This window comes from Anastrepha obliqua, chromosome 1 (genome assembly GCF_027943255.1).
Source record: "Anastrepha obliqua isolate idAnaObli1 chromosome 1, idAnaObli1_1.0, whole genome shotgun sequence".
NCBI lineage: Eukaryota > Metazoa > Arthropoda > Insecta > Diptera > Tephritidae > Anastrepha > Anastrepha obliqua.
The window spans coordinates 155,745,611-155,772,826 of record NC_072892.1 but is presented as its reverse complement, the minus strand read 5'-3'; the positions used below and the strand labels follow the sequence as shown (position 1 = coordinate 155,772,826).

The window sequence follows — 27,216 nt, the reverse complement described above, 5'->3', positions numbered from 1 at the left end:
TTTTAAGAAATTTCTGGATTTATCTCTGAAAAACAATTTTCTAATTTTTACAAAACAATCGATGTGAGGCTTACCGCACTTCCTTTGGCTTAAAAATATATATGGCTACCACCTCATTTTACATAGCATAATTTTCTTTCCGAAATCTAAAAAATGTTTGGGTATTTTAGAGTACTGCCACGCCAGGCGCTTCGCTAGAACCGTATTTTGAACTGATTTTTCGCTGGCTCGTTGCACGTATTTGAATATAACTCGAAAAGTTTTGGGGAATCCCATTATGAAAATTGCAGAATTTACTGAGCACAGTTTAATCTTTCAATAAATAAAACAAAATAAAAAAAAACATTAAAAAAAAATTACAAAAAATTAAATTTCTTTGATAACAAAAAGAAAAAAAAAATGCAATTTTTAAAAAAAGCATTTTTTTTAAATAATATTTCGTATGCAACTTCTTCAAAAAACAAATTTTTCTCAATAATATTTCGTCTTAAGAAATTAAAGTTTTTTCTATAAAAATGTTAAAACAAATTCACTTTAAAAACTCTATTTCAAAATATTTTTTTTTTAATATTAATTTTTTTTTTTTGTTTTGAAATGTTCACAGATCCGATGATACTTAAAAGCTCTCTATCAAAATATTTTTTTTTTAAATTAAAATTGTTTTTTATAAAAATGTTAAAAGAACTTAAGATACTTCGCAATACAAAACACTACCCCAAAATGTATGTCTTACAAAAACAAAATTTACAAAAATCTTACAATGAACTTAAGATACTTCACTTTGAAAAACTCTGTACAAAAATATTTGGTCCTAAAAACTAAACAATTTTTTTTATAAAAATTTTCATAGAACCGAGGATCCTTCACTTAAAAATTAAAAAAAAGTTTTTTTTTAATAATAATGTTCACAGAACCGAAGATAGTTCATTTTAAAAGTTTTTTTTTTTAAATGTTCACTTTAAAATACTCTATACCAAAATATTTTGTCTTAAAAATGAATTTTTTTTTAATATTCAATTTAAAAAATTCTATACCAAAAATTTAAATATTGAACAATAAAAAAAGTTTTAAATTTTCAGAGTTCAGTTCTTAATAATCTGAAGTCTACAAATAAAGCAATTTTAAGAAGAATTAACGATAATGTCTAAAATACTCGGACCAGTTGACATGAAATCGCTCATCAAATTTTAAAATTTAAATCTTTGCCTTGTTGGCTGAAATGTATCCATTTGCATGTCAAATTCGAATTCGAAAGAGAAGGGAGCAAACTGCACCAGATGTGAGCTTTTTGTCACTAGTGGTGCTTACAACAATAGTAAATTGTAGGTTTTTTAATAAATTTAGCAAATAAAAATAAATTTGCGTAATCTACAATCTAAAAACACACCGCTAGCAATGTATTTTTCAAAAAATTTTGATATCATGACGTAGGCAACTGATCCGCTGTTTTTCGAAGTCGCGATATTCCTGATATTTATTTTCTCTTCATGAAAACAGACTAAATTACATTTTTCAGCATTTCTTCCATCCTTACAAAACATCTTTATTGAGCTTCAGCTTCTTCGGTGGATTTACCTAATCGTTTTGCCGCTAAAAATCGGCTCAAAATGTTTTTCGCGAAGTAGTAGCTTGAGTTATTCGGATAAGAAAAAGTTACAAGGGGCCATGCCGGGTGTGAATATGGAGGTTCCGACTGTTTTGTTATTTTGTTTGCTTTTTCAATGAAAATAGTACAAAATTTTGTTCAGAATAATCCAAAAGTATCAAGTACGGCGGCCGCCGTAGCCGAATGGGTTGATGCGTGACTACCATTCGGAATTCACAGAGAGAACGTTGTTTCGAATCTCGGTGAAACACCAAAATTAAGAAAAACATTTTTCTAATAGTGGTCGCCCCTCGGCAAACCTCTGAGTGTATTTCTGGTGGTTATTGTACGTGTACCCATTTTCACCAATCAATTTTAAAATTAAAATTTCAATACGAAACTTAGCACCTATGAAATTTGTAGCAATGTTCCATGTACACACCCTAAAGGTCCGAAAATGTCATGTTCGTCTGCACCAAAATATAAATGGGTGCTATGGTGTAGCGAAGTTAAAAGCTTTGACGACTTCTTCGCATAAAACCAAAAAACAAAATAACGCAAGATCAGAAAATCGTTGATTTGTTTGTGACAAACAAGCCGAATTGATCGTTGCGGTAAGCTAAATCAGTTGTATGGAAAAATGGTGTCAAAGTATCCAAAGACACGATTCGAGGACGTTTACGAGCATGAGACCTCAAATTCCGGAATATATAATATAAAAAAAAAAGATCGCTGCTCTCATTATCACACATTGAAAAGGACTTGCATGGGCTAAAGCAAATTCAGAACGGAATTAGGCAAACGTAATATTCACGGATGAATCTTCCTTCAACAATTTTAACGAACGGTTAAGCATCCAGTTAAGATTCCTGTTGCTGCTGTAGCAGCTTACTAAACCCTGTCTCTGCCATGTAGTCACCAGTCGTCTTCGCCTAATTCATCCAACGGTAGACCCAGGAATTGTGCTATTTCGACAGGTTGGGCCCAGAGGGAGAGGGGTGTTAGGTGAGTGGGTTTGATAGGGCATGTGAAGAGATGGTTAATGTCGTGCGGTGCGCCTTCACATGCCGGACATATATTGAGTAATTAGGGTTCAATTCTGGATAAGTAGGAGTTGAACCTACTACAATATCCAGAGTCAAAGTTACACGGGTCTCGCGAAGAAGCTGAAGCACTTCGTCTGCAATAGGTGGTGCTTGGACTCCGATAACCGCGTTCGGGGGGCGGGAGTTTAGGAAGGAGGTAAGGGTTTGCCGATGAATGTCGTTTAGTAAGGATGTCATTAAGGTTCCTGTTGAGGCTCCTTCTCCGAAAAAGAATTTGGCCATTTATTTGTTATTTAATTTATCAAAAAACATTATTAAAGTCAGCTGCGAAGATGTTTGGAAGAACTAACCAATCTTGGATTTTACAAGAGGACAAAGATCTCAAGTATCCAAGTCGAGGGTGTGTAGAGTGGAAACAGCAAAATTGGATTGAAATGTTGGATTGGCTTTCACAGTCGCCTGATGATGCCAACCCTATTGAAAATGTTTGGGCCAGAGTTACGCAAAAGTCAAAGAAAAACAAATATGGACGCTCCAACAGTTATCAAGGCAAATTCGGTTAATTTGGAGCAGATTACTTCCACAATTTGCACAGAAATTAACACAAAGTATGACTCGACCCCCTCGGCAGGCAATGGCAAACCTCCGAGTGTATTTCTGCCATGAAAAAGCTCCTCATAAAAATATCTGCCGTTCGGAGTCGGCTTGAAACTGTAGGTCCCTCCATTTGTGGAACAACATCAAGACGCACACCACAAATAGGAGGAGGAGCTCGGCCAAGCACCTAACAGAAGTGTACGCGCCAATTATTTTTTTTTTTTATGACTCGAAAATGGGAAGGCATTATAGCCAAGGATGGTGACTACACATTTTATGGAATATATTGAGTATAATAAATATTATAAGCCCATACAATGCAGTTTGTTAGAATCGAATTCGTCAAATAGTTTGAAAATTATGGCGATCACTCTTCTCTTAGGCAAACTGCTTTCGACTTTCAAGGTTATCGTTAAGTTTTGCAATGCTTCGGTACAAAATATTTTACTAAAAAGTGGCATTTAAATAACCAACTTAGAAAATAAACAAATTTGAAAATGTCCCAAGCGTTTTGTTTGATTGATTGCGAAATTTAGGGTACTTTTTGAGCAGAAGCTCTATGTGTAAATACCAGCTCTTCTTATTCGTACTCAACTTAGCGTGTGGGCGGCCAAGCAAATTACTAAGAACTTCAAATTTGTTATTTACACTTTTTTATTTATTATTATTAATTTTTTTTCTCATTTCAAAAGATTAATCTTTAATGTGGCCTTGAGTTTTATTCAAAAATAATAATAATTTGACTTTTATTCGTGTGCATGTGAAATTAGCTTTGAAAGGAAACAAATTATTAATGCAACAATTAAATGGCAAAATAATTTGCTTCGCATTTTATTAAGGTGAAATTCGCTTAACGGCGGCCACCGTGGATGAATGGGTTACCATTGGGTTAGTCACGGGTTCGATACCCACTGTGAACATGAAACAACAAATACTAGGTTGTTCAATTAGTTTTATGGTTCGATAAAAGAGGACGTTGTTACTAGCCTATATTTTTTTTGTTATGTTGGTACACTCTTCATATGAACGTAAGTGAAGTTTCATTTCAATCTGCCAATTTATTCTTGGTTTACAAGCCATTTAGCAGGTTTCAAAGCAAAGGAACTTTACGAACGAATGTTGAAAGTATTTATGTAAGTATTCGCTGTCAATTCTCTTCTTCTTATTAATTGGCGCGATAACCGCTTACGCGATTTTGGCCGAGTTTAACAAAGCGTGCCAGTCGTTTCTTTCTCGTGCTAACCGGCGCCAGTTGGACAGACGAAGTGAATCGAAATCCTTCTCCACCTGATCTTTCCAACGCAAAGGAGGCCTTCCTATTACTCTGCTACCATCAGCTGGTACCGGGTCGAATACTCTCAGAGCAGGAGCGTTTGTATCCATTCGGACGACATGACCCAGGCAACGAAGACGCTAGATTTTTATTCGCTGCGCTATGTTTATGCTGTCGTAAAGCTCATACAGCTAATAGTTTCATCGCCTGCGATATTCGCCGTTGCCAACGTACAAAGGTCCAAAAATCTTGCGCAGAATATTTCTCTCAAACACTCCAAGCATCGCTTCATCGGATGTTGTCATCGTCCAAGCTTCTGCGCAATATGTTAGGACGGGCATGATGAGAGCCTTGTATTAGTTTTGTTCGACGAGATAGGTCTTTACTGCTCATGATCAATATCATCGGCATTAGCCAACAATTGTACGCTCTTATAAAATATTGTGCCTAAGCGATTAAGTTCTGCGGCTCGTGCGATCCTCTCTAACATCAGGTTAAAGAAGTTACACGACAGCGAGTCCCCCTATCTGAAGGCTCGTTTGGTATCAAACGGCTCGTAGAAGACCTTCCCAATACTGACGGCGCTGCTGGTGTTGAGCAACGTCATCTTGCAAAGCCGTATTAGTTTTGTGGGGATACCAAATTCAATTAGTAAAATAAAAAGATGGGCTGCTGAATGTAAACGTGGTCGCACAAGTCTTGAAGACGATCCACGCCAAGAACGTGCAAAAACAGCAACATCACTAGAAATCGTTGAAAAAAAGAGGATATCGTATTGCAAAATAGTCAAGTGACTCAAAGTGATTTAGTAGAAGTGCTAGGCATCTCATTGGACAATGTAAGCAACATTTTAACTGAAGTATTGGGTTTCAGAAAGCTGTATGCACAATGGGTGCCGCCTTCGCTAACAATGGATCAAAAACACATTCGAATGCGACTTTCTCAGCAACATTTAAAGCATTTTCGAAATCATTAAGTTGATTTTGTGCGTCGATTATGCGACTATAGATGAGATTAGGGTCTATCACCATGATCCTGAATCAAAACAGGAGGCTAAAGAGTGATTTGAACCTGGTTTTTAAGCGAATTTGTGTCCAGATGTCGGCCAAGAAGGTTTTAGCATGAGTTTTTTGAGACGCGAAAGGAGTTTTGTTCATGGGTTACTTTCAAACTTATAAAACAACAAATTCTGAATATTTTTGAAACCTTTGAGACCAGCTGAAAGAAAATTTTGGTGAAAAAACACCCAGTTTGCAAAAGAAAAAACTTATTTTTCATCAGGACAATGCACCGCGTCACAAGAGCATTTCGAAATGTCTAAAATTCATGAATTGAAGTTCGAATTGTTGGAGCATTAATCGTAATACACCAGATTTGCCCCCAAGCGACTTCCAACTGTTTCCAGACCTAAAAAAAAGCATGCGTGCGAAGCGTTTTCCATTAAATGATGAGGTCATAACAGCTGTGGAAACGTATTTTGCAGCCCTGTCAGATTCTCACTTCTGGGATGGAATTCATAAATTGGAATCTCGTTTGAACAAGTGTATTGATGTTCAAGGAGACTATACTGAAAATAAAGGATATTCCAAACCATAAAATTGTGTTTTTCTTACCGAACTGCAAAACTTATTGAATGACCAGTGGAAACATTTTTGTTTAATAGCTGTCGTCCACGGTAGGAAATGGCAATATTTTCGAATGTACTTCTGCCTTGAAAATGTTTTCATAAGAAATGGACTGTCATATGGAGTAAAATTGTAGGTCTACCCATTTCAAAGGCAATATCAAGGAACATGTAATGAATTGGAGAAGAAGCTCGGAGAAATAGAATTACTAATTAAGGAACAAGTGTGTAAACAATTATACATACTGTGGCGCAAAATATGTATCAAACTGGTACATACGTTACAGAAAACGTCCTTATAACAAGAAATCCGTTGACTTTCGCGAAAAAACTTAAGTGTTGTATTTCTGCACTCCCAATATAATCGAAAATATGGCCTCAGCCAGTGACGAACACTGCATTCGAAAGGTATTACCAAGAAAGGAAAGGAAAGCTAGCAGCTCCAAAAAAATATTGTCGTTTCAATCAACACATTAATAAACGTTAAAGTGTGTACTTTAGTTTGATAGAAAATAGTGAGTTGCCTTTTTTTAGGAACTGAGATTTGATACACAATTTTTTGTTTACGTATTACAAAGGTTTTGAAACACTTATTTAATTTTTGCTCCAAGAATCAGATCAATCCAATTTCTATGTAAAATCGCTCGCTGAGTGCGAAAATTCACATACATTTTCACTCTTGTAGTTTACGAGATATCGCCAAACAGAAGTTAAAAAAAATTAAAAAAAAAAAGAAAAAAAATGTTTTTCAAAAACATGAAAATTTTCGATTTACATTGTAAGAAAAATGTATATGGTACAAGAAAACGAGTTTTAAAAATTTCTTTTGCTCATTAAACGTAAAATGTCTAGAAAATGTATGAAAAGATGTGTTCGCACTCAGGACGTGGATGGTCTGGTTCTTGTTCAAGTTATTACAAAAAATTATAAACAAACAATTTTTGTTTTCCAAAAACATGAAAATTTTCGATTTATATGTGAGAAATATGATATATAAGAAATCGATTTTCGAAATTTGTCTTACTCATTTTTTAAACTTAGAATGTCTGGAAAAAATGTAAGCTTTAATTGTACAAGTTATTAAAAAAATTACAAGCAAAACAATTTTTTTTTTTCAGAAACATGAAAATTTTCTTTTTACATTTTAAGAAATATGTATATGGTACAAGAAAACGAGTTTTAAAAATTTCGTTTGCTCATTTCTTAAACATAAAATGTCTGGATGGTCCGGTTCTTGGATTTTTGGTTGGCTGTTAGTATAATCACATTAAATCAAAAGTTGGAAATTTCTTAACAACAAAGAAAAGTAAAGCGTTCCGAATGTTCAGGCGACTGTGAAGGCCAATTCAATATTTCAATCACATTTTGCCTTTTTCACTCTAAACACCTTCCGATTCGATGCTCGTCTTCTTCTAAAATCCTTGGCCACTTCTTCAAAACATTTTCGCAGCTGACGATAATAATGATTTTTGATAAATTTTATTCATCCGAACTGCACTCAAATCGGCAATAAACACAAATAAATTCATTTTCGGAGAAGCAGCCCCAAACATGAACCTTAACTGGATGCTTAACAGTTTGTTGAAGTTTTTAATTATCAGCAATACACCAAGCCCGACGTATGCTACTATTCACCCAAAGGAAGATTCATCCGTAAATATTACGTTTGTCCAATTCCGTTCCGAATTCGCGCATGCAAGTATTTTTCCAATGTGCTCCGGTATTTAACCTTAATTGAGTTTAATAAAATCTCTAAATTTGTTGAGATAGATTTTTCATTTTCATTTCTTTTTTTTCTTGCCTATTAACTTTAAAATATGTCCACTTAGCCAATAAGAATCTATTATATTCATTGGTTTAATAAATAAATAAATTTGAGGTCTTCTGCACGTAAACATCCTCGAATCGCATCTTTGGACACATTGGTACCAATTTCTAAATGGATTGACCTATTTAACAGCATTTGAAAATTTTGATAAAGCGAAAAAACGTAGAGAACATTTTATCTCACCTCATAAATTCTGTTTAAAAACCACAGTGATAACATCATTTAGATTTTAAATATTGCATTTTTGTACTATTATTATTATTTAATGTAATTATAGTACATAAAATATTTTCCTGGAAAATTAAGTCAAAATGTAAGAGAAAAACTCTAAGCAAGCTGCAACAACCATTTCATAAAAACGCAGCATGCATAGTTAGAATAGAATTCCTAGAACTTAATTGATTCCGAATGTGACTATTACACTAATTAGGAACCGAAAAGTGTATTCATTGCGATGACAAAAAAACTATGCTTCTTTATAAATTAAAATGATTAATTACAGTGATGACTTACATACTAATATAGAGATTCGTATCTGCTATACAGAACACGTGCATCAATACATATGTAGGGGAGATCGGGGGGTCGTGAGACACGGGGGGTCATGAGACACGCTCACAGCCCTGAACTGAAGAGCGCGGCATCTGTCTGGTATCTGCGTAACTTCTTGCTAGCTTTCAATCATAATATTTACATGACAAATATTTTGTTCATGCAGGTTATTTGTGTGTCCTCATACCGCGACTCCACTTGTGTGATTGAAAGTTTTGCTGATAATCGTTTTTGTTGTTTCTTACACTTTGTTGAACAAGCTAATTATAAAAGTGCATGCATCAAAACCTTCCTTGGTGAGTAGCCTTTTGACCCACAACAAGAGTTTTGCGTAAATATTAAATGCATCCATAAAACAGTGGCCACATTGAAAATAAAGCAATTGGGGGGTCGTGAGACAGCGTATTCGGGGGGTCATGAGACATGCTATTTCCGTAATCTAGGAACATTTAATAGTATTCTACAGCCGTATCTCGCATTTCTGTGTTACGTTTAGTGTTATTTACACTGTATTGGATAAATACAGGGTTTTTGATAATTAATTATTTATTTTTCAGACATTATGGTGCGTCATAAGTATAGTCAGACTGTTAAACCTGCGATTGATGCCAATGTTTTTGTGGCTGCTATTAAGGAGGTTACAATCGCGAAAAAGTCTCTACGATCATATCAATTATATTGTAGAAGCCAATATATGCCTTTTTAACGATTGAAATAAAAAATTTTTATAAAATCAGGCCGTTTTCTTTCTGATGAAATTTGTGTCTCACAACCCCCCGAACATGCGAAAATCCGAAAAAAATGATTTTTGAGCAGGCAGGCAAAACTTAGAGATTTTTCTATAATTTTAAGAAATTAATCTTTTGTCAAAGTGTTGTTATACTTAATCACAATTAAAAAATTTTAATGTGCAGAAAAATGGATAGGTTATATTATGTTTATGGTCAAAAAACAAAACCCGTCTCATAACCCCCCGATCTCCCCTATGTATGTGTGTAGTAAGTCACTGTGCGTACACTCAAAAATGTCTAAATTGCCTGTATTCACCTTGCATAGACCAATTTGAAATCCTTTCATTTGCACTTTTCGAGCAACAGCTGTGTTGTATTTAACCGATTACACTTTTCGGTGCCAAGAAGTTGGAGTTTTATTACAAAAAAAAAAAAAAAAAAAAAAAAAATTATTGTTACAACTTGTAAAACACCATAGATACATACATACATATGTGCTTATACACTGTTGGAAAATATAATAGAAACAGTGCATTTAAATTTTTCGAGTGGACTGTATCACTTACTATATGCAAATTGTTTTTGTTAAGATTGTTTACAATACGTGATCAGTGGTTAACGGTTTTTTTGTTCTCTATTACATTCCATCCATGATGAAAAGAATTGAGAAAATGTGCTCCATAATGGACCGCTATTCGGCTCTCAGCGAATTTGACAGATCAGCTTAGCCTGCCGAAACAGGAGATGAGTTTAATAAAAAACTGAGATTGTGTTGGTGATATACGAAAGAAATCAACCAATGACACTTCATTGCCGTCTAAGGAACGACTGATTGGACGTACGTGTGAATATGTGTGGAATCAACGTGCAAATTGCGGCTAGCGATAAGATTGTGTTAGTGGTATACCAAAAAAAATCAACAAAGCCTGCACTCATCAGGTTGTTTCGTTGCTATCTGAACCACAGATAATAAGATATGAGAGTCTTTCATATTGTGTGGAACTCGGAACTAGGAACACGTTTCAATACTTGGCAGAATTACCAATCCATGAACTGATGAACAGCTGTTAGTCGAAATGGCGGGCTGCCAGAAGTAAGACACTAAAAATAACTAACGAAAACAGTTCGTTGTTGCTTTAATGGAAGAATAACGCGATTTAAATATTTATAATTATTTGTTTTAAAATAAATTAAATTGAAAAGTAATAATTTAAAGTGTGTTTTTAGAATTTTCCAAGGTCTCTTATATCCTTTCCGGTTTTTAATTATAATTCGTGTTGTGTAGATATCTGAATACATTTTACATTTGCATGTAATTTTATTGAAAACATGGTGTTGGTTTATGTCTGTAAATTTGTATATATCGCACTTGTTACGTTAAAGCGTAACAACTCAAAATTTCCAAATTTTAGTTTTTTGTAAGAAAACAATGTACAGAGGTCATCTCTACCCACTGTAAAAATCGTTCAGTGATTTGTCTAGTCTTTCGTTAAAAAAACCGTTATGACTCTCTCTTCGTTTTCAGAATGACTTCTTTTGTCTCAACTAAAGAGTTACATTTTTAGTTGTCTCCAAGTGTTTGAACAAATTTGTGTCACATAAAGTGTAACATTTTGAATTGTGCCTGTTTACAACCAAACGGTTTGTTTAAGTTACGTGTTATTTTTTCAGTTAAACAGAGACAACTCAAAATAGCACCACTAAGTGTATACAAAAATTTCAAGAAAAGAGTAACAACTCAAAAATTTGTTCTTTTAGCGCAACTACTAAACAAATAAGAATGAAACAACCGATATATTGTTTTTAGTGATATTTTCGTGCAGATACATATTTTTTTCCTTGTAATATATTATTAATATTTACGGAAACAGTTTTTCGTCTCTACTGAAAATGTTCAGATTTTGAGTTGTTACGCTTTAACGTAACAAGTGCGATATGTAAAGATTTTATGGTTGAAAAGCCTCGGTAAGGGAATTGAATTTGAGTTTGAGATACAACATTTTATAAATATACTTTTTTTACTTTTTTTGTACTATTTTTAAGTTATTAAATAATAATGTTATTTGCTTTAATTCATTCTGCTTGTTGTTTACATTTTTTTGTATTTTGTTATCCACTTATTATATTATATTATGAAAATGCAATATTTTATGTATTTATTGTTCATATGTTCATATGTTTTTCGTGTTCATTACTTTATTATTATTTTATTACTTTTCTATTTCAATTTTAAATAATTTCATTGAAGTATCAATTTTTGAATTTATAGCTTATTTATGTATTTTATACTGATTGCTCTTAACCGCGCACTAAATACTAACCTGGTGGTGTGTAAACTGAAAATTCCCAATTTTTGTTTAAAAAAATACCAATTCAATATGTCTTCCGGTGTGGCAACACTGACGAATGTTATAAAATATGCACATTTTTACAGCACTTTCATGAGAAAAAGAATTTCGCATTTAGTCATCTATGATCTGAACAACGGCTGATTGGACAAGTGTATGAAAACATGTGAAATGATTGGGCAGAATTAGGCTGCGGAATCTCATGTGACGTGGCTGTCGCGAACTTTCTTTTTCCCCATAGTCAAAGAGGACCTTATAAATCTATTATCCTTGCATTTCAACTTCTAACACATGGGCTGAAAAGTCCCGGGCCTCACCCATAGATGACACTAGTTTTATTGCATTCACTTCATTTTAAATAGTACTAACCTTAAAAAGACAGCTGTTAAAATTTTATGATATTCTCTTCATTACCTTGTGAGTTATTGCGCTAAGAGTGACGCTACTTTTGTTATTTTCACAACAATTGAAAGAAAAAAAATCGTGTTTTGATTTCACACTGCTTCTTGATGGGGAAAATACCGTACAAGCGTAGCAATGGCTTGAAAAGTGGTATGGGGACTCCACTCCACGCTCTATCAGAAGCAACAAAAAACGAAGGTTTTCTGACTTCAAACTTGGTCGTAGAAACACCGATGGTGCACAACGAATGAGGCGCTAACACCAGAAAACATCAAAAAAATCCACAAAATCGTTTTGAATGATCGAAAAGTGGAGTTGCGTGAGTTAACTGACATCGTAAAGATATCAAACGATTGGCTTTATATTGCATGAGCATTTGACTATGAGAAAGCTCTGTTAAAAGTGGATGCCGCGATTGCTCACTGTTTTGCTTCATTAAGACACGCACCGTGTCACAAGTCAATCAAAACAATGGCATGAATACATGAATTGAACTACGAATTGCTCCCACATCCACTGCCTTCGCCAGATTTGGCTCTCAGCGATTACTGGCTGTTCGCGGACCTAAAAAAATGCTCGCTGCTCGTTGGTAAGGAATGTCGCTAGAATGAAGAGGTTTTCGCTGAAACTGAAGCCTATTTTGAGGCAAAAGACAAATTGTTCTACAAAAGTGGTATTAAAATCTTAGAGCGGCGCTAGAGAGTTGCTCTTGATGGAAACTACGTTGATGAATAAAGAATTTTGAACAAAAACAAAAAAAATATTTTCTTGGTTAGATCCGGGAAAAAATAATAGAACAGGTAACCAATTGGTGGTAGCAATACATTTTTTAACTAAATTTTACATATAGGTTACTTAGTATTGAATGAAATAAATTGATTTTCTTTTTTTTTCAAAAAATTACATCATTTTTCTACTATTATATTTAACAACAGTGTACATATATACAATATGTATATATATATCCTATACAATACCTATTATACATAGACATATTTGTCGGAATGTGTTTCTCAACAGCTGGAAGAACAATAAATCAAGCACTCTAAATGAATTACTTATTGCTTGCTTACACTTTTAACGGACTAGCGGGCTGGCTTGCTAGTTTGTTGGTTTGCTGGCTGTTTGGCTCATCGGAACTGCTTCAACAAAAACACAACTTTACGACGTCCACGCAAGCGCTTTTTTTCACCATAATCATTACATGAATGTTGGTACTTAAACATAAATAAGTAGGCACTACGTATTCCACCTCTTCAGAAGAAGTAGAGGCGGGCGACGAATCCGACACGCGATCAAGACTGCTTGCTGTTTTGACTGACTGCCTAACTGCCTAACTGCCTGCCTGCCTGCCTTCCTGCCTCCCTGGAAACAGTTTACAATGGTTGAATGTGTGTAGTAGTCACAATCTCATTGAGCATCACGTATGAGGGGGCAACTTGCATCTTTATGTGCAATCAGCTTGCATGATGCACTCTTGTGCGCTATTACGGCACGATAGACACTTTGAACGCGTACATACGTACATATGTATGTAAGTATGTGCATAAGTAATTGTGGTTGTGTGTGTGTATGCACGGCGACCTTGTGTTTGATAGGTAGATGTCTTTGCCCCCGTTACCGTCATCGTCACACTCATCGATACTGGTGCTTCAACGGTTGTTCGAGAGCATCGTCCCATATACGGAAAAAGAATAAAAGTGTTGTAAAAGGAAAGGAACATCAGCGGGTGTGTGTGTGTTTGTGATCGAAATATTTGTTTGCTGTGTTAATATGGCATGAGATTTTAAAAATTGCTAAAAACGGTTGGCATACTTTCAGATATCAAACAAAAAAAATGTGAAAAAAGTACAAAAAATAAAAAAAAAATATTGTAAATGTAGTATCAGGTTTTACTAATAGGACTGTGCAACAAAATTAAATTTTTTTATGGGAAAAAATAAGAAAGGTGGTTTTATGTTAACGAAACGAACGGATTTATTTGCGGTTATAGATTGCCACCTCAGCAGCATTCCTCCACACCAACAGCAATAAAGTTATGGTTCTGCCACCCTGTTTGTCATCATCATTATTGTTGGCTGGACAACCCCGGTCGGGTCTTCGCCTGCTGTAGCATATGTCTCCAATTGTATCGGTTTCGTGCCTGTGCCCTTCATACCCGAAATCCCAATAAGCCTGCGTCTCCGTCAATCCATCCAAGCGGCGGGCGACCTCTTCTTCTCTGTCTGTGGCATTTACCGAAGAGTATTTGTTGTGGGTAATAAGTGTTTGCCCGCAATATGTGACCCGCCCATCTCAATCTGTTGATCATGATTGTGTTGTTTGTACACTGGGCCACTCGGCTGCCTCGCTAGACTCGCGTAATTTTGGCCCAATAACGTTCTGGATAATATAGCAGACTAAACTCCTACCGACATACCCAACATACAGGTATGTCCAATATGTGAAGGCACAGCGACACTGACCGTATTCACATGTCCTACTCACATAACACCCTTTCGACGCAACCTGTCGAAACAGCACATTTTCTACATCTACCGTTAGATGAGTTATACGAGGACGACCGGTGACCATACCGTACTAAAAGGGTTTAGTAAACTACTACAATAACAACAAAATATGAATATTGAACTGGGCAATAAAAAGACGTATCTAAAGCCTACCCGAAAAACCAGAACGTTATAACATGATAGACCGACGGATCCTTCACCGAGGAAGGCGCAGACGTAGATGTCTGTCGCCCAGGAAAAAGATACACGGAAGCGTTAGGCAAGAATACAAATATGTATATTGCGGAAGCCTACGCAGTAGAAAAATGCGCTCGCTTTAACTTTGAAGCCAGGCAGCAATCAAGGCTCCCAACTCATTCAAGGTTACATCAACTTTTCTTCAACTCTTCAAGGGACTTCTTGGTTTTTGTTAACAAGGAGGCTAAATTGCCCAGCAAAAAACGAAAGTATGGTGTTAAAATTTCCCGCAAAAGTTATCCTCATGAAATTCTACTACAGAGCATTAAGAAGAAAATTTCTATTAGAAATCGTCTTTCTTCACGTGATACAAATATTTCTATGACTAGACGCCATAGCCGAATGGTGGGTTGGTGCGTGACTACCAATCGGCAGCGCGTAGGTGCAAATCTCCGCGCATGAAGCAGCAAAATGATAGAAAAAGTTTTTTTCTAATAGCGGTCGCCCCTCAGCAGGGAATGGAAAACCTCCGAGTGTATTTCTACCATGATAAAGCTCCACATAAAAAATATCTGCCAAAATATCTCCTTGTGTGAAACAACACATCGAAACCCTTAACACAAATAAGAGGAGGACCTCGGTCAAATAACCAATCAAGACTGTCCGCATAAATTTTTTTATTTATTATTAACATCCATCTCATCATCCCATTAATTTTGGTGCGACGATTTTCTACGACTTTCGACGTGAATCAAAGCAACATGAGTGTGGATTAACTCGCTTTGACTTTTGGTGTCGAAAACCATCTCGAGTTAAATTGGTTTCGCTGGTTTTCCGAATTCAACCGTGGTCGCTTTTCGCTCCAGGACGAAATTTGAGAGCTCGTATAAAATTTTTTGCTGTTTCAGGAAAAATGATATTGCAAGATTGTCATGTATTGTAATATATTCGCACACATTCATTATTGCTTGATCATTTGGCCACGAAAATGATTTCCTCTCGTTGGATTCTGTTAATTTGATAATCGTTCAAAACGAAGCTCGTTTCGGTTTGAGGAAAAATTGGTTGAAATGCATGCAATTGTCCTTTATGGACAATATTTTGAAAGGCAAGAAAGCAATTTTCCATTGTAAATATTTTTGCTTTTTCCCTGCCTACCTCCGAACTTAAGTAGCGACCATATTCATTTTGCCTAAAATTCAAAATTTTATTTTAGATGATACGATTGTCCGATTTGAGTCAAATATGCACCATTTTGTTGCATAGTTTGTTGCCATTTGAAAGGTAGCTTTATAAAGCCTCTCTCACAGAAGTCTTGATCCTTATTGACGAAAAACTCTAGTAATCGATTTTCACAATCTTCTCTTGATACCAATTTCTTATCACTCAGGAAGTTTTGCAATGAAAGAAAAAGGTGGTAATCGCTTGGTGCCAGGTCCGCACTACAGGGTGAAAACTTTTTTTAATAAAAAAAATTTATCACTGATAGTAGCTCAAAACAAATTATGAAATTTTAATAGACAATGTTTGAGTAAATAACATTATATTCAGCTAGTTTCGAAGTGGCCACCTTTAGCACGAGTACACAAGCTCAAACGTTCCAAAAATTTTGGGGTATAGACCGTAGTTCGTCTACCATTAGGCGATCCCACGCTCAACGCAACGCTTGCTTCAGGGACTCCAAAGTTTTGTGGTGTTTTGCACAGGCTCTTGCTTCCAAAATCGACCATACGCTGTAATCTAGCGGATTCAGATCCGGTGAGTAGGGTGGCCATTCTTGGGAAGTAATGAAAGAGGAGACATTTTCCTTTGCACCACTCTTGGGCTGTTTTTGCTATGTGGACTGGTGCCGAGTCCTGTAGAAACGTCCACTCAGGTCCAGGGGCTTCTGTAGACGAATTTCTGACGTTTTGATGATTATGAGCTTGTTCAACGGTAAACAGCTTCTCATCCGTAAAGATGATTTTTTCCCAGCCCGTACCTGTGGCCCGATGTTGGAGCGAGCGACATCTTTCGAGTCTTACTTTCTTGTTTTCATCCGTGAGCAGCTGACATTATTATAGTTTATAAGGCTTAAGTCTAAGTTCTTTTTTTGCTATAAGGCGAACTGATTCACGATTGATGCCTGTCTCACGAGCAATTTTCCTCATCGAGACCTTAGAATTTCGTTGAACTCTTTTTTTGATGATTTTTCGCTTGTTGGAAGTGTTAACAGTTCGTTTTCTTCCCCTTCCAGGACGGTCACCTTCATTACCAAGCTCCATAAATCGTTTGATTGCACGAGAACCAATGAACGTGCAATTCCAAGCTTCCGTGCTATCTCGCAGTTGCGTGCTCCTAGCTGATGCAGGGCTATAATAGCTGAGCGACTACTTGACATCGTTACACAAAGTATTTAAAAAGAGCTGGAACAGAAACGAATACTTTTTTTTGTACTTCAGAACACACACAACAATCACAAAATAAGAGTATTCGCTAAAAAATTTTACATTCATCTGATTGCACAGAGAAGTTTGTATATAGTTATTTTTTGTCACCCTGTATATAGTGTATCAATCAAGCTCCAGGTGTTTTTGGAGTCATTAAAGTTGTGTTGTCCTGATGTAACACAGCAACTCTTCTGTTGGCCAATTCTGGCCGCTAGCTTTAAACGGTTCAGTTGTTGAGAGATCTGAATTTAGTGTTTGGCCATACGGAAGCAACTCATAATAAGTAATTCCATTGTCATAGTAAAGGATTCCTTTCAAGTCCCACCAAATACACAGTAAGAACCTTCCTGGCCGTTAGCTCTAGTTTGGCCACCCTTTGAGCTGCTTCATCACGCTTTGACCACGATCGTTTTCGCACAATATTGTCGTACGTGATCCATTTCTCCTCCCCAGTCACCATCCGCTAAAGAAATGAGTTGATTTCATTGTGATTGGTCAGCGCTTCGCAAATGGAAATTCGATCCATCATATTTTTTGGTATTAATTGGTGTGGCACCCAAACATTGACCTTTTTTTAAATCCAGCTTTGCGCAAGGTTTAAAACTGTTTTGTGGTTGATCGTTAGCTCCTGGGCGATGCTATGACTATCAACAAGCCGGTCAACTTCGATTATTTCTGTGATTTTGTGGACATTTTCGACATTATTGACATTTTCTATAACATCAAAAAAGACTGAAAGGAATCGACAAAACCAAAATCACCTGTTACAGTATCGGCACCATAAATACCATTCACAATTTCAGCGGCCTCCTGGCTTTCATTTTCGCCTTTACCAAAAAAAACTATAAAATGTACCGAAATTTCTCTTTGTTGACTTCCAACATGGTTGAACACCCTGTAACTCGCAACAGAATGGAACGAACAAACAGGAAAAGAATTTTTTTTGCGTAAAATGTCACCTTGACAACGAGCGAATACTTTAAATAATTTGATCAATACTTTACGAGATATCGATCACTACAGGCATCTACAGAGAAAATAATGGATTTCTCTTTCCTCAAACTACGTAAAATTATTCGTAATACCACAGCAGCGTATTTCCAACTTTTTCGAGTGGATAACAACTTAAGATAAGTCTGATTTAAACGTGTTAACTAAGGCTAAGGCAACAAATTATTGTCGGACATTCGCATTTAATTAATTCTGTGTTCCGCCAAACTTAATGACCGATCGATCAAAATATCAAATAACACCACAAGAGGAAAAATAAATAAGTAATAAATTAAATAGACAAAGCTTGAACTAATATCAATCAAAATTGAATTATTATAAAAACTAATTTTGGGCAATATATACAAATATGTATGTATGTATACACCAGAAATATATATGTATGTATACAGCTCAACGTTGTGCTAATGGATTTAATGACGCGCTACAACGTTTATAAAAAGTACTTCCTGACACCAATGAGAACTGATTAAAAGATTATAATTTGCTTGCGTAGCACAAAGTATTGCAAAATTATATTAAATAAATGTATTTGAAGCGCAGCTGCAGATTTTAGTTTTACACATTTCTATGAATGTATGTATGTATGCATGTAATATATCCCAGTAGAAACAGTCGTGAGATCTAGCAAAGCGAGACATAAGAGATAGAGTACACGAAAACACTAGGCGATTGTGTTTACTCGTCAGTTGCGTAAAACTTACTGTTAATAAAAAATTAGTACACATCTTCATAGTGTTTGCTGTCATTATTAATTGACGTATTCGCCTTTCGTAACTTCTACGTATTCTTCAAAATGTGTTCGGTTAAGTGTGCGCTTGCGGAGAAAATTGTGTACAAAAAACCAAGAAAATGGTCAGCAAAAACTTAAATATCTGAAAAGTATGTTACCTTATGTGTTAAAAAAGTTCAATGAAGTCTTGCCGGTTGAACGAAGGAATGGAAGCGGAAGAAAAAAGGATTGATCACAAGCCAAAGAAGTAGTGTCATTATTTCGAAAAAAGTTGAGCTATCACTTCGAGATGCTGAAAAAAGGTCAATGTGTCAGAAAGATACGTCCAAGAAGTGTGCAAAAGTGAAGGTTTACGAACATATAAAAAGAACCCAATCGTAATGCTAAAAAAAGGGTGATAAATCACTTGCGTGAAAATTATACAGTCAAGACATCCATAAATATAGCTACATGGTTATGGACGATGAAACAAGCGACTTTGAGCAGATTGAGGGCGCTGAGTTTTATACTACAACGAAGAGAGGAGTCCCAAGTGCCTTAAAGCTTAAGATGTTGAACAAATTCCCTAAAAAATATTTGGTTTACTAAGTTATCTGCAAGTCTGGTAGAAAAAGCAAAACTTCATTACCACGGGCACTAAAAATCATGAAATTCATATGAAGGAGTGTTTGCAAAAACGTTTGCCGCCATTCATGGAACAACATGCAGACTCCGTTCTGTTCTGTTCCGATTTAGCATCGTCTCATTATAGCCGTCTAGCGATGAACTGGTATGAAAATCACGCGTTAAATATTGTTCAAAAGCACCACAACCCACCAAACCGTCCAAAATTGCGACCCATTGGGAAATATTAAGCAATTCTTAAAAGAAAATTGCCAAAACAAAAAAAAAAAAATTAATTAATGAGCAGCGGTTTAAATTGATTTGGTAGAAAGGGGCAGATACCGTAACCAAAACTGATGCCCATTGCCTAATGAGGGGAGCCAAATCTAAATTGCGCAATTTTGTTTATAACAAAGAGAACTGATATGAGTTTTTTGTTTAACATAAAAAAAAATTAATAAAGCGTTTTTCAATAGGTGCGCTTCACCTTTTTTCCGATAGGGAGGGCGAACGACGCAATATTTTTTATTTTTCCCTTGTCATTTGTAAACTTCATTAGTATACATTTCATCATGGAACGCTACACACTTGAGCAACGATTGCAAATCGTGCAAATTTTTTATGAAAATAATCGTTCTGTTGCTGTTGCTGTTTTTCCAAAAAATCATCTTCAGTGATGAAGCTCACTTTTGGCTCAATGGCTTTGTCAACAAGCAAAATATGCGTTACTGGGCAGAAAGCAATCCACACGTGATTTATGAGGCACCGTTGCATCCCGAAAAAATCACTGTTTGGTGCGGTTTACATGCCGGCGGCGTAATTGGCCCATATTTTTTTGTTGACGAGAACGATCGCCACGTTACTGTGAATGGAAATCGATACCGCGACATGATAAACGATTATTTTTGGCCGCAATTGAATGGTATGGACTTAGACGACATGTGGTTTAAACAGGACGGGGCCACAAGCCACATAGCACACGCTACAATTGATTTGTTGAAGAGTAAGTTCGATGAGCGCATTATTTCCAGAAATGGACCGGTCGAATGGCCGCCGCGCTCGTGTGATTTCACGCCTCTAGACTATTTCCTTTGGGGTTATGTGAAGTCATTGGCTTGGTAACAAGCTGGCGACAATTTGTGAGCTCAGAGCCAATATTGAACGCGAAATTGCTGGAATTTCGGCCGATTTATGCAAAAGAGTGGTCGAAAATTGGGTTCAACGATTGGACTTCGTAAAACGTGCACGCGGTGGTCATGCAAAAGAGATCGAATTTCATACTTAAATGTATATGTTCAAACTCGATAATAAAAAACAAATTAGTTAAAAAAGTCAAACCGTTTGTGTTGTATTCAAAAAAGAAGTTGAAGCGCTCTTACTGAAAAACGCTTTAGAAATTGTTTTGATAGCTTATATAAACTTGAGAATCACGAGAATGGCTCTGGACTGGAACCCGCACGGAAGCAGAGGTCGCTCTCAACCAAAAAACTTTTGGAGAAGGTCGATAGTGCGCGAACTAGCAGATGCCGACATCTTATGGAACGGTACAAAAACAACAGCACAGAACCGTGTACGCTGGAACAGGCCCTATGGTCCCGAGGGGAGTGAACAAGGAAAAAATAAATAATATATTTTTCATGTCCATTCTTCATAAGTTAAATACAATTTTTTGTACAACATTACCCAGCGCCACTTATTTCCAAACAAAATTTGCTTCTAATAAAAAAAATTAGCTAATATAGTAGGCTTCAAGTGTAAAACAAATCGGGCTATAAATACGATTTTTATAAATATCTCGATCTCAGCGACAGCTAGCGAGTAATTTTCATTTCATTGCATTTTATTTAAGTCTATGATTACAAGAACTAATTACAGACTGGATACATAAATTTACTTAAAATTAAATCTTAAATGCGAGAACAAAAGAGAGCTATTATGAATAGTGGGACGGAATTCTCGAATGGATAAAAGGTCTTGACATAGCATTTGAATGAGAGGCATACATTGGATTCCAAACCAAATTATTTAAACTTTTCTAGGCCTCTGTAACACCTTAAAGCAACTCACTTAACGCAATCGAATAAACGTTTTAGGAGTTTATGAGCTGCTAACCAAAGAGCGGCCGCCGTGGCCGAATGGGTTGGTGCTTGACACCATTCGGAGTTCAGAGAGAACGTAGGTTTAAATCTCGGTGAAACACCAAAATGAAGAAAAAGCCTTTTCTTATAGCGGTCGCCTCTCGGCAGGCAATGTCAAACCTTCAAGTGTATTTCTGCCATGAAAAAGCTCCTCATAAAAAATATCTGCCGTTCGGGGTAGGCTTAAAACTGTAGTTCCCTCCATTTGTGGAACAACATCAAGACGCACGCCACAAATAGGAGGAGGAGCTCGGCCAAACACCCAGAAAGGGTGTACGCGCCAATTATATATAATCAAAAAGCTTCACATTCAACCAATTGCCGATTTTAAAATTTATGCATGAAATTTTTGACCTAAGCAAAACTAAACTTCAAAAAAGTTATGAACTTTTGGCAAGTTCCTTTCTGGAAATAAATAATAATATTGAATAGTTTTCATTAATTTTTGTTAAACTTTTATAGGGGATGCAAAGCTTTCTTCAAGCTTTCAGCTCCAATAACGAAGATTTAAAAATCTTTGGAAAAGCTTTGCACAAGGCAAAATTTCATATTACAGAAAAATTGAAAAAATACTTTTATTCATCAAATACATTTAAAAAACATAAGTTATTAAATCTGTATATTTTAGTCGATAAGGAGATTCGCAGACCCATTCTTATGGAAGCACTTCCTCACTGCTCGTTTGGGAGGTAATATGGAGTATTTTCAATACTCACCTTCATAGGACACCCAATATAAAATGGAGTATTCCAAACGGCATGCTTACGCACAAAAGTTAGTAAACAGTACCCGCAAGAGACTATTCCAGCAAAAAACGAAAAACGACCGCAAACTCTACTGGGATATGAAAAAGTGAGCACAAATATTACACTTCATTCCCAGAATTAAGTCACAAATTAAAATACGAGCAAATACGCTGCCAACAGCCAAGCGCATATTACAACAAATTCGGAGGCACGGCTACGGACAGCCATAGCCGCAGCGCCAGTCAAATGCCATGTTGAAAAAATTATTATAATAACAGAAATAAATAATATAAAATGAGGGATATTGTGAACAAGAAAAACTTTATATTTAGAGATTTAAGCTGAAGCGCGCCTTTGCAGCTCAACACGATCAACAACGATCGCACCAATAAGCCAGCCCAAAAAACTCACTCATTGCTTGGGGCTAAAAAAACAGTAAGCAGAAAATAGCAAGCAACCAGCAGCAAACAATAAAGGCGATCAGCTATCAATAGTTAGAGCAGGCAGGGGCACCAGCAGCAGTTTGGGTAGTACTTCATTTAACGGGCTGACTCACAACCGGAGGCCGATATTTTTGCTGCTGGTGCTGGTGCTGTGGCGGTTTATATTGTTTTTGCAGGCAGTGTAGTAGTAAATTTTGGTAGTATTGGTGAAGTGGCAACATCCACATGAAGTAGTGAATCTGTGTATTTTATTGTACAAAGCGCTGCAAAATTTCAAGTGGTGAATTCAGTTTGAGTGTGGCAGTCGAATGGATTTGAACGTTGAACGGAGGCTTACAATTACGATTTCCGCTAGCAAAAAATAATACACAAATACCGCGCAGCTTAGAAAAGTGGCCTAAATAGCGAATGACAATAAATAAAAAACAAATGCATGAAGTTATTAAAAATTAAAACTAGAAAAATTGCAAACAATAAGTAATAATTACTCATAGTTTTTTTTTGTTTTTTCTTTTTGAATCACCTCAACTGGTTTCTATTTTGAGAGTTTGGCCTAAATAAATCGAAAAAGGCGTAAGTGAAAATTTTGTTGCGAATAACGCGCATGCGTTGCGGTTCTATTAGTCGAGCGCGCCTAAAGTTTGGTAGCTGTGGGTAGCTTTGGGACAAACGCGGAAAACAGGGCGCCTTAATTGGCAAAGTGCAACAAATTTACAACAAATATACACAAATATTAGCCAATCACAAATTCCCTGCTAACTAATCGCGTAATCCAAAGCGCAATGCAATAAGCTCTTGTATGCGGTCAATTAACTGGATTTTCACTGCAACCAGCAAAAATGGAAAGCAGTAAAATTTTAGCGCGACTTGCTTAAACAAAACACGGAAAATTTGGAAAATATTATATAAAAATAAGTGTGCCTGTATGTTAAAAATAGTAATTTGAAAAATTAGAGCTGGCAGCAGTGTTTTCGTATTTTGGGTATTTTTTTTGCAATTGCAAGCTTTGCGCATGCGCACCCCTTTGGCATCAACACGGGAGCGCTACAAATCTCATCCGCTAATGGAGTGAAGCAGGCCAGGCCAGTTCGTGACATGCATGTTGTTGTCTTTAGCTCTTAAAACGAGCTTGTTTTTTATGGAGTTCACAATGCGCAAAAAAAACATTTTTAATTTTCGGGTTTGGTGTGGTCAAATAAAGTTGGAAGTTGGAAGTTGGCAGCTACAGCTAAAGCAACTAAGACTTGTGATTTTGTACCTGTCAGCGCAACTTGAATTGTGCTATGAAAAGCACTGAAAAAGTTCGAAAATCTCGAAAACTAAATCTAACTGCAAACAAAATAACTGTAATTGCAAAAGAAATATATAAAAAACAATAATAAAACGAAATTAGATAACAAAGCAACTCAGAAATATGCCACAAGCCAACCTTTGAAATATGAGATATACTTCTGTAGGTGTATTACAGTTATTCATTTGCCTTCGCATTTTGTGAGGTGATATTGAAACTGATACCCAAAGGCCGTTGAGTGAATTTAAATATGTAATAATAAGAAAATGCAAGCGAAAGAAACATTTCGTGGCGTTACAAAAAAATGAATAAATAAATAAAAATAAAATAAAAAGATGAAAAAAACCAATATAAAAATACAATTCAATAGAATAAAACGAAACGAATTATATTACAATACAATAAAATCCAAAAAAAAAAAAACAAATTAACATAAAAATGAACAAATAAAAGTCAAACAATTTATTAAGAAATAAATAAAAATAAAATAATAAAAAAACATAACATAAAAACTATAAAAATAGAAATTACTAGATAAATAAAGATGGAGAAATTTAAATAAATATAATAACAATAAAATAAAATTAAACGAAGTAAGTTTAATTTAAGCAAAAATTAATTAAAATAAGTGTTTTGAAGTGAAATAATATAACGTAAAAAAATTATTTAAAATCAAATAAATTAACACATTGTAAAAAAAATTAAATTAAATTAACAAAAAAAAAACAACAAAATTAAAATACAACTAAAATAAAAACTAAAGAACAAAAATAAAATAAAAATTATTTGAAGTAAAAAACTAAATTAACACAAATTAAAAAAAAATTAGTTATAAAATAAAAATTAAAAAATTAAAAAAAAAATTAATTTAAAAAACTAATTATAAAAAAATAATAATAATGGTTAAACAAATAAATTACGAAAATAAATTAAAATAAAATAATATGATTTAAAATAAAATAAGGTAATATAAAAAAACTAAAATTGAAATAAAATAAATTAACACAAAGTAAAAAAAAATTAAATTAATAAAAAAAAATAGTTTTCAATAAAAATAAAGTAAAAAAATTTGAAAAAATGATTTGAAGTAATAAAGTAATAAATATAAAATTAAAAATGATTTGAAGTAAAATAAAATAACATAAAAAATATAACTAAATTAAAATAAAATAAAATAATATTAATTAAAACAAATTAATTATTGTAATTAATAAAACAAATAAATTATCAAAATAAATTCAAATAAACTGATTTAAAGTAAAATAAAATAATAAAAAAAAACTAAAACTGAAATAAAAGAAATTAAATCATAGTAAAAATAAAATTAATTTAAATTAAAAAAACAAACAATAAATTAAAATAAAAGTAAAATAAAAATGAAGATAAAATAATAAACTAAAAGTGATTTGAAGTAAAATAAAATAACATAAAAAATAAAATTAAAATGAAATAACATAAATTAAAATAAATTAATAAATGTATCAATAAAAAAAAAAAAAAATAAAAATGTATAAACAAATAAATTTCGAAAATAAATTAAAATAAATTGGTTTAAAGTAAAAGAAAATAAATAAAAAAACTAAAATGCAAATAAAATAAATTAACACAGGGTAAAAAAAAATAATCAAATTAACAAAAACAAATAAATTAAAATAAAACTAAAATATAAAATAAAACTAATATATAAAATATAATAAATTTTAAAAAATATAAAAAAAATAAATGAAATAAATCTAATTTATTAATAGGACTATGAATAAGTTCGTGCGGTTTTTTTTTCGAAATTTGAATTTCGGATCATTCCCATGGCTCTGACGTTTGTGCCTTACGACAGTAGCTCTCCAATGAATGTTTGGAAATGTGGATCGATGGAATAATAATCAAGTTACGCCATCTGTTGTAAAACCGCACGAACTTATCCATAGACCTATTAGAAGCCCGCGCAAAACTATGCGTTAAAAAAAGTATATTACATCATTTTTGCTATACAAAGTTTGCAACATCCAATTGTAAGCACGGCAAATCCCAATTAATGTGCTCTTTATAATAGTTATTTTGCTGAAATGATAGCCAGTTCGTGGCGGGTACTACTCGTACTCGTGTACTTGTAAATCAGGTCAGGTTCGTTCATTAGCTTCTCTTCCCATGTGAGGCGAGCGTCCTTTTTCTACTATAGCGGTGAGGTGATAAACAAAAATATACATTTTTAGAATTTTCTTCTTTTTTTCAACGGAAGAATGCAATAATGTAAAATTCAAAAAGTGGTTTTATTGTAAATGCCGTAAGCTATAAATTTTGTTTTAAGTTATGTAAAGTAAATGGCGGCTACGTAGCTTTTCTTCGCTGAAGGCTCCTTTAATTCGCGATGCACAGAATTTTGGTACTCAACATTAGTAATATACTTTCAGCAATTAATTTTTAAGATAATACAGAATTCGATTCAAAAATCGACTTTCTAAATTTCTATACTGGCATTAGAATGAATCCCCAAAAATTACTTGCTTCTTTGGCAATTTCACTACTAGCAGTTAGTTGTGGTCCTTACATTTTAGGTAAAAATCAAAACGCATGTCTCGAATTGGTGGAGGCTTAGTCCAGGATTTACGAGTTTATACGCATTACACATTTATTTATATATACAAATTTTTTAAGCAACCAGGAGCTACCACCGTTACTTGAAAGAAGTAATACTAATACTCATAACCAGTGAGACTGGTATTCTGGGCACAAAAGTATTTTATTTCTTTTTGGGTTGTTAAATTCTGTTTTATTATATTATTTCAGACTTATTTAAAGTCTAGTTACAACCAGCAATTACAGCAAGAGAAAATAAAATAATTAAATAAAAAAAAAAAAAACTGTAAAAAAGTTATTATAAGCAAGCAAAATTTAAGAATAGAAACTGAAGTCATAACAACAAAAAGAACGCAAAAAATACACACAACAAATTTACAACAACACAGAAAGGGACAAATTAAATAAAATTAAAGTAATAAAAAAATGTTTCCTTCGCTACAAAACAATAGCAAAAGCAATACAAATTAAAAAAAAGTGTTCGTTCATTTTAAGACAAAATTAAGCTAAAATTAAAAAAAAAAAACAAGTTGCTACCCACAACTTTTATTATTACAAGCAACATAATTCACAGC

At 34.5% G+C, this 27,216-nt stretch overlaps 1 protein-coding gene across 1 annotated transcript; it reads left to right on the top strand.

The window, feature by feature from the left end:
- The first annotated feature begins 8,557 nt into the window (after positions 1–8,557).
- Positions 8,558–9,211, top strand: LOC129237963 (uncharacterized). Its single transcript, XM_054872969.1, has 2 exons — positions 8,558–8,801; positions 9,063–9,211. The coding sequence occupies exons 1-2, from the start codon at positions 8,558–8,560 to the stop codon at positions 9,209–9,211; spliced, it is 393 nt and encodes a 130-aa protein (XP_054728944.1).
- The last annotated feature ends 18,005 nt before the right edge of the window (positions 9,212–27,216 follow it).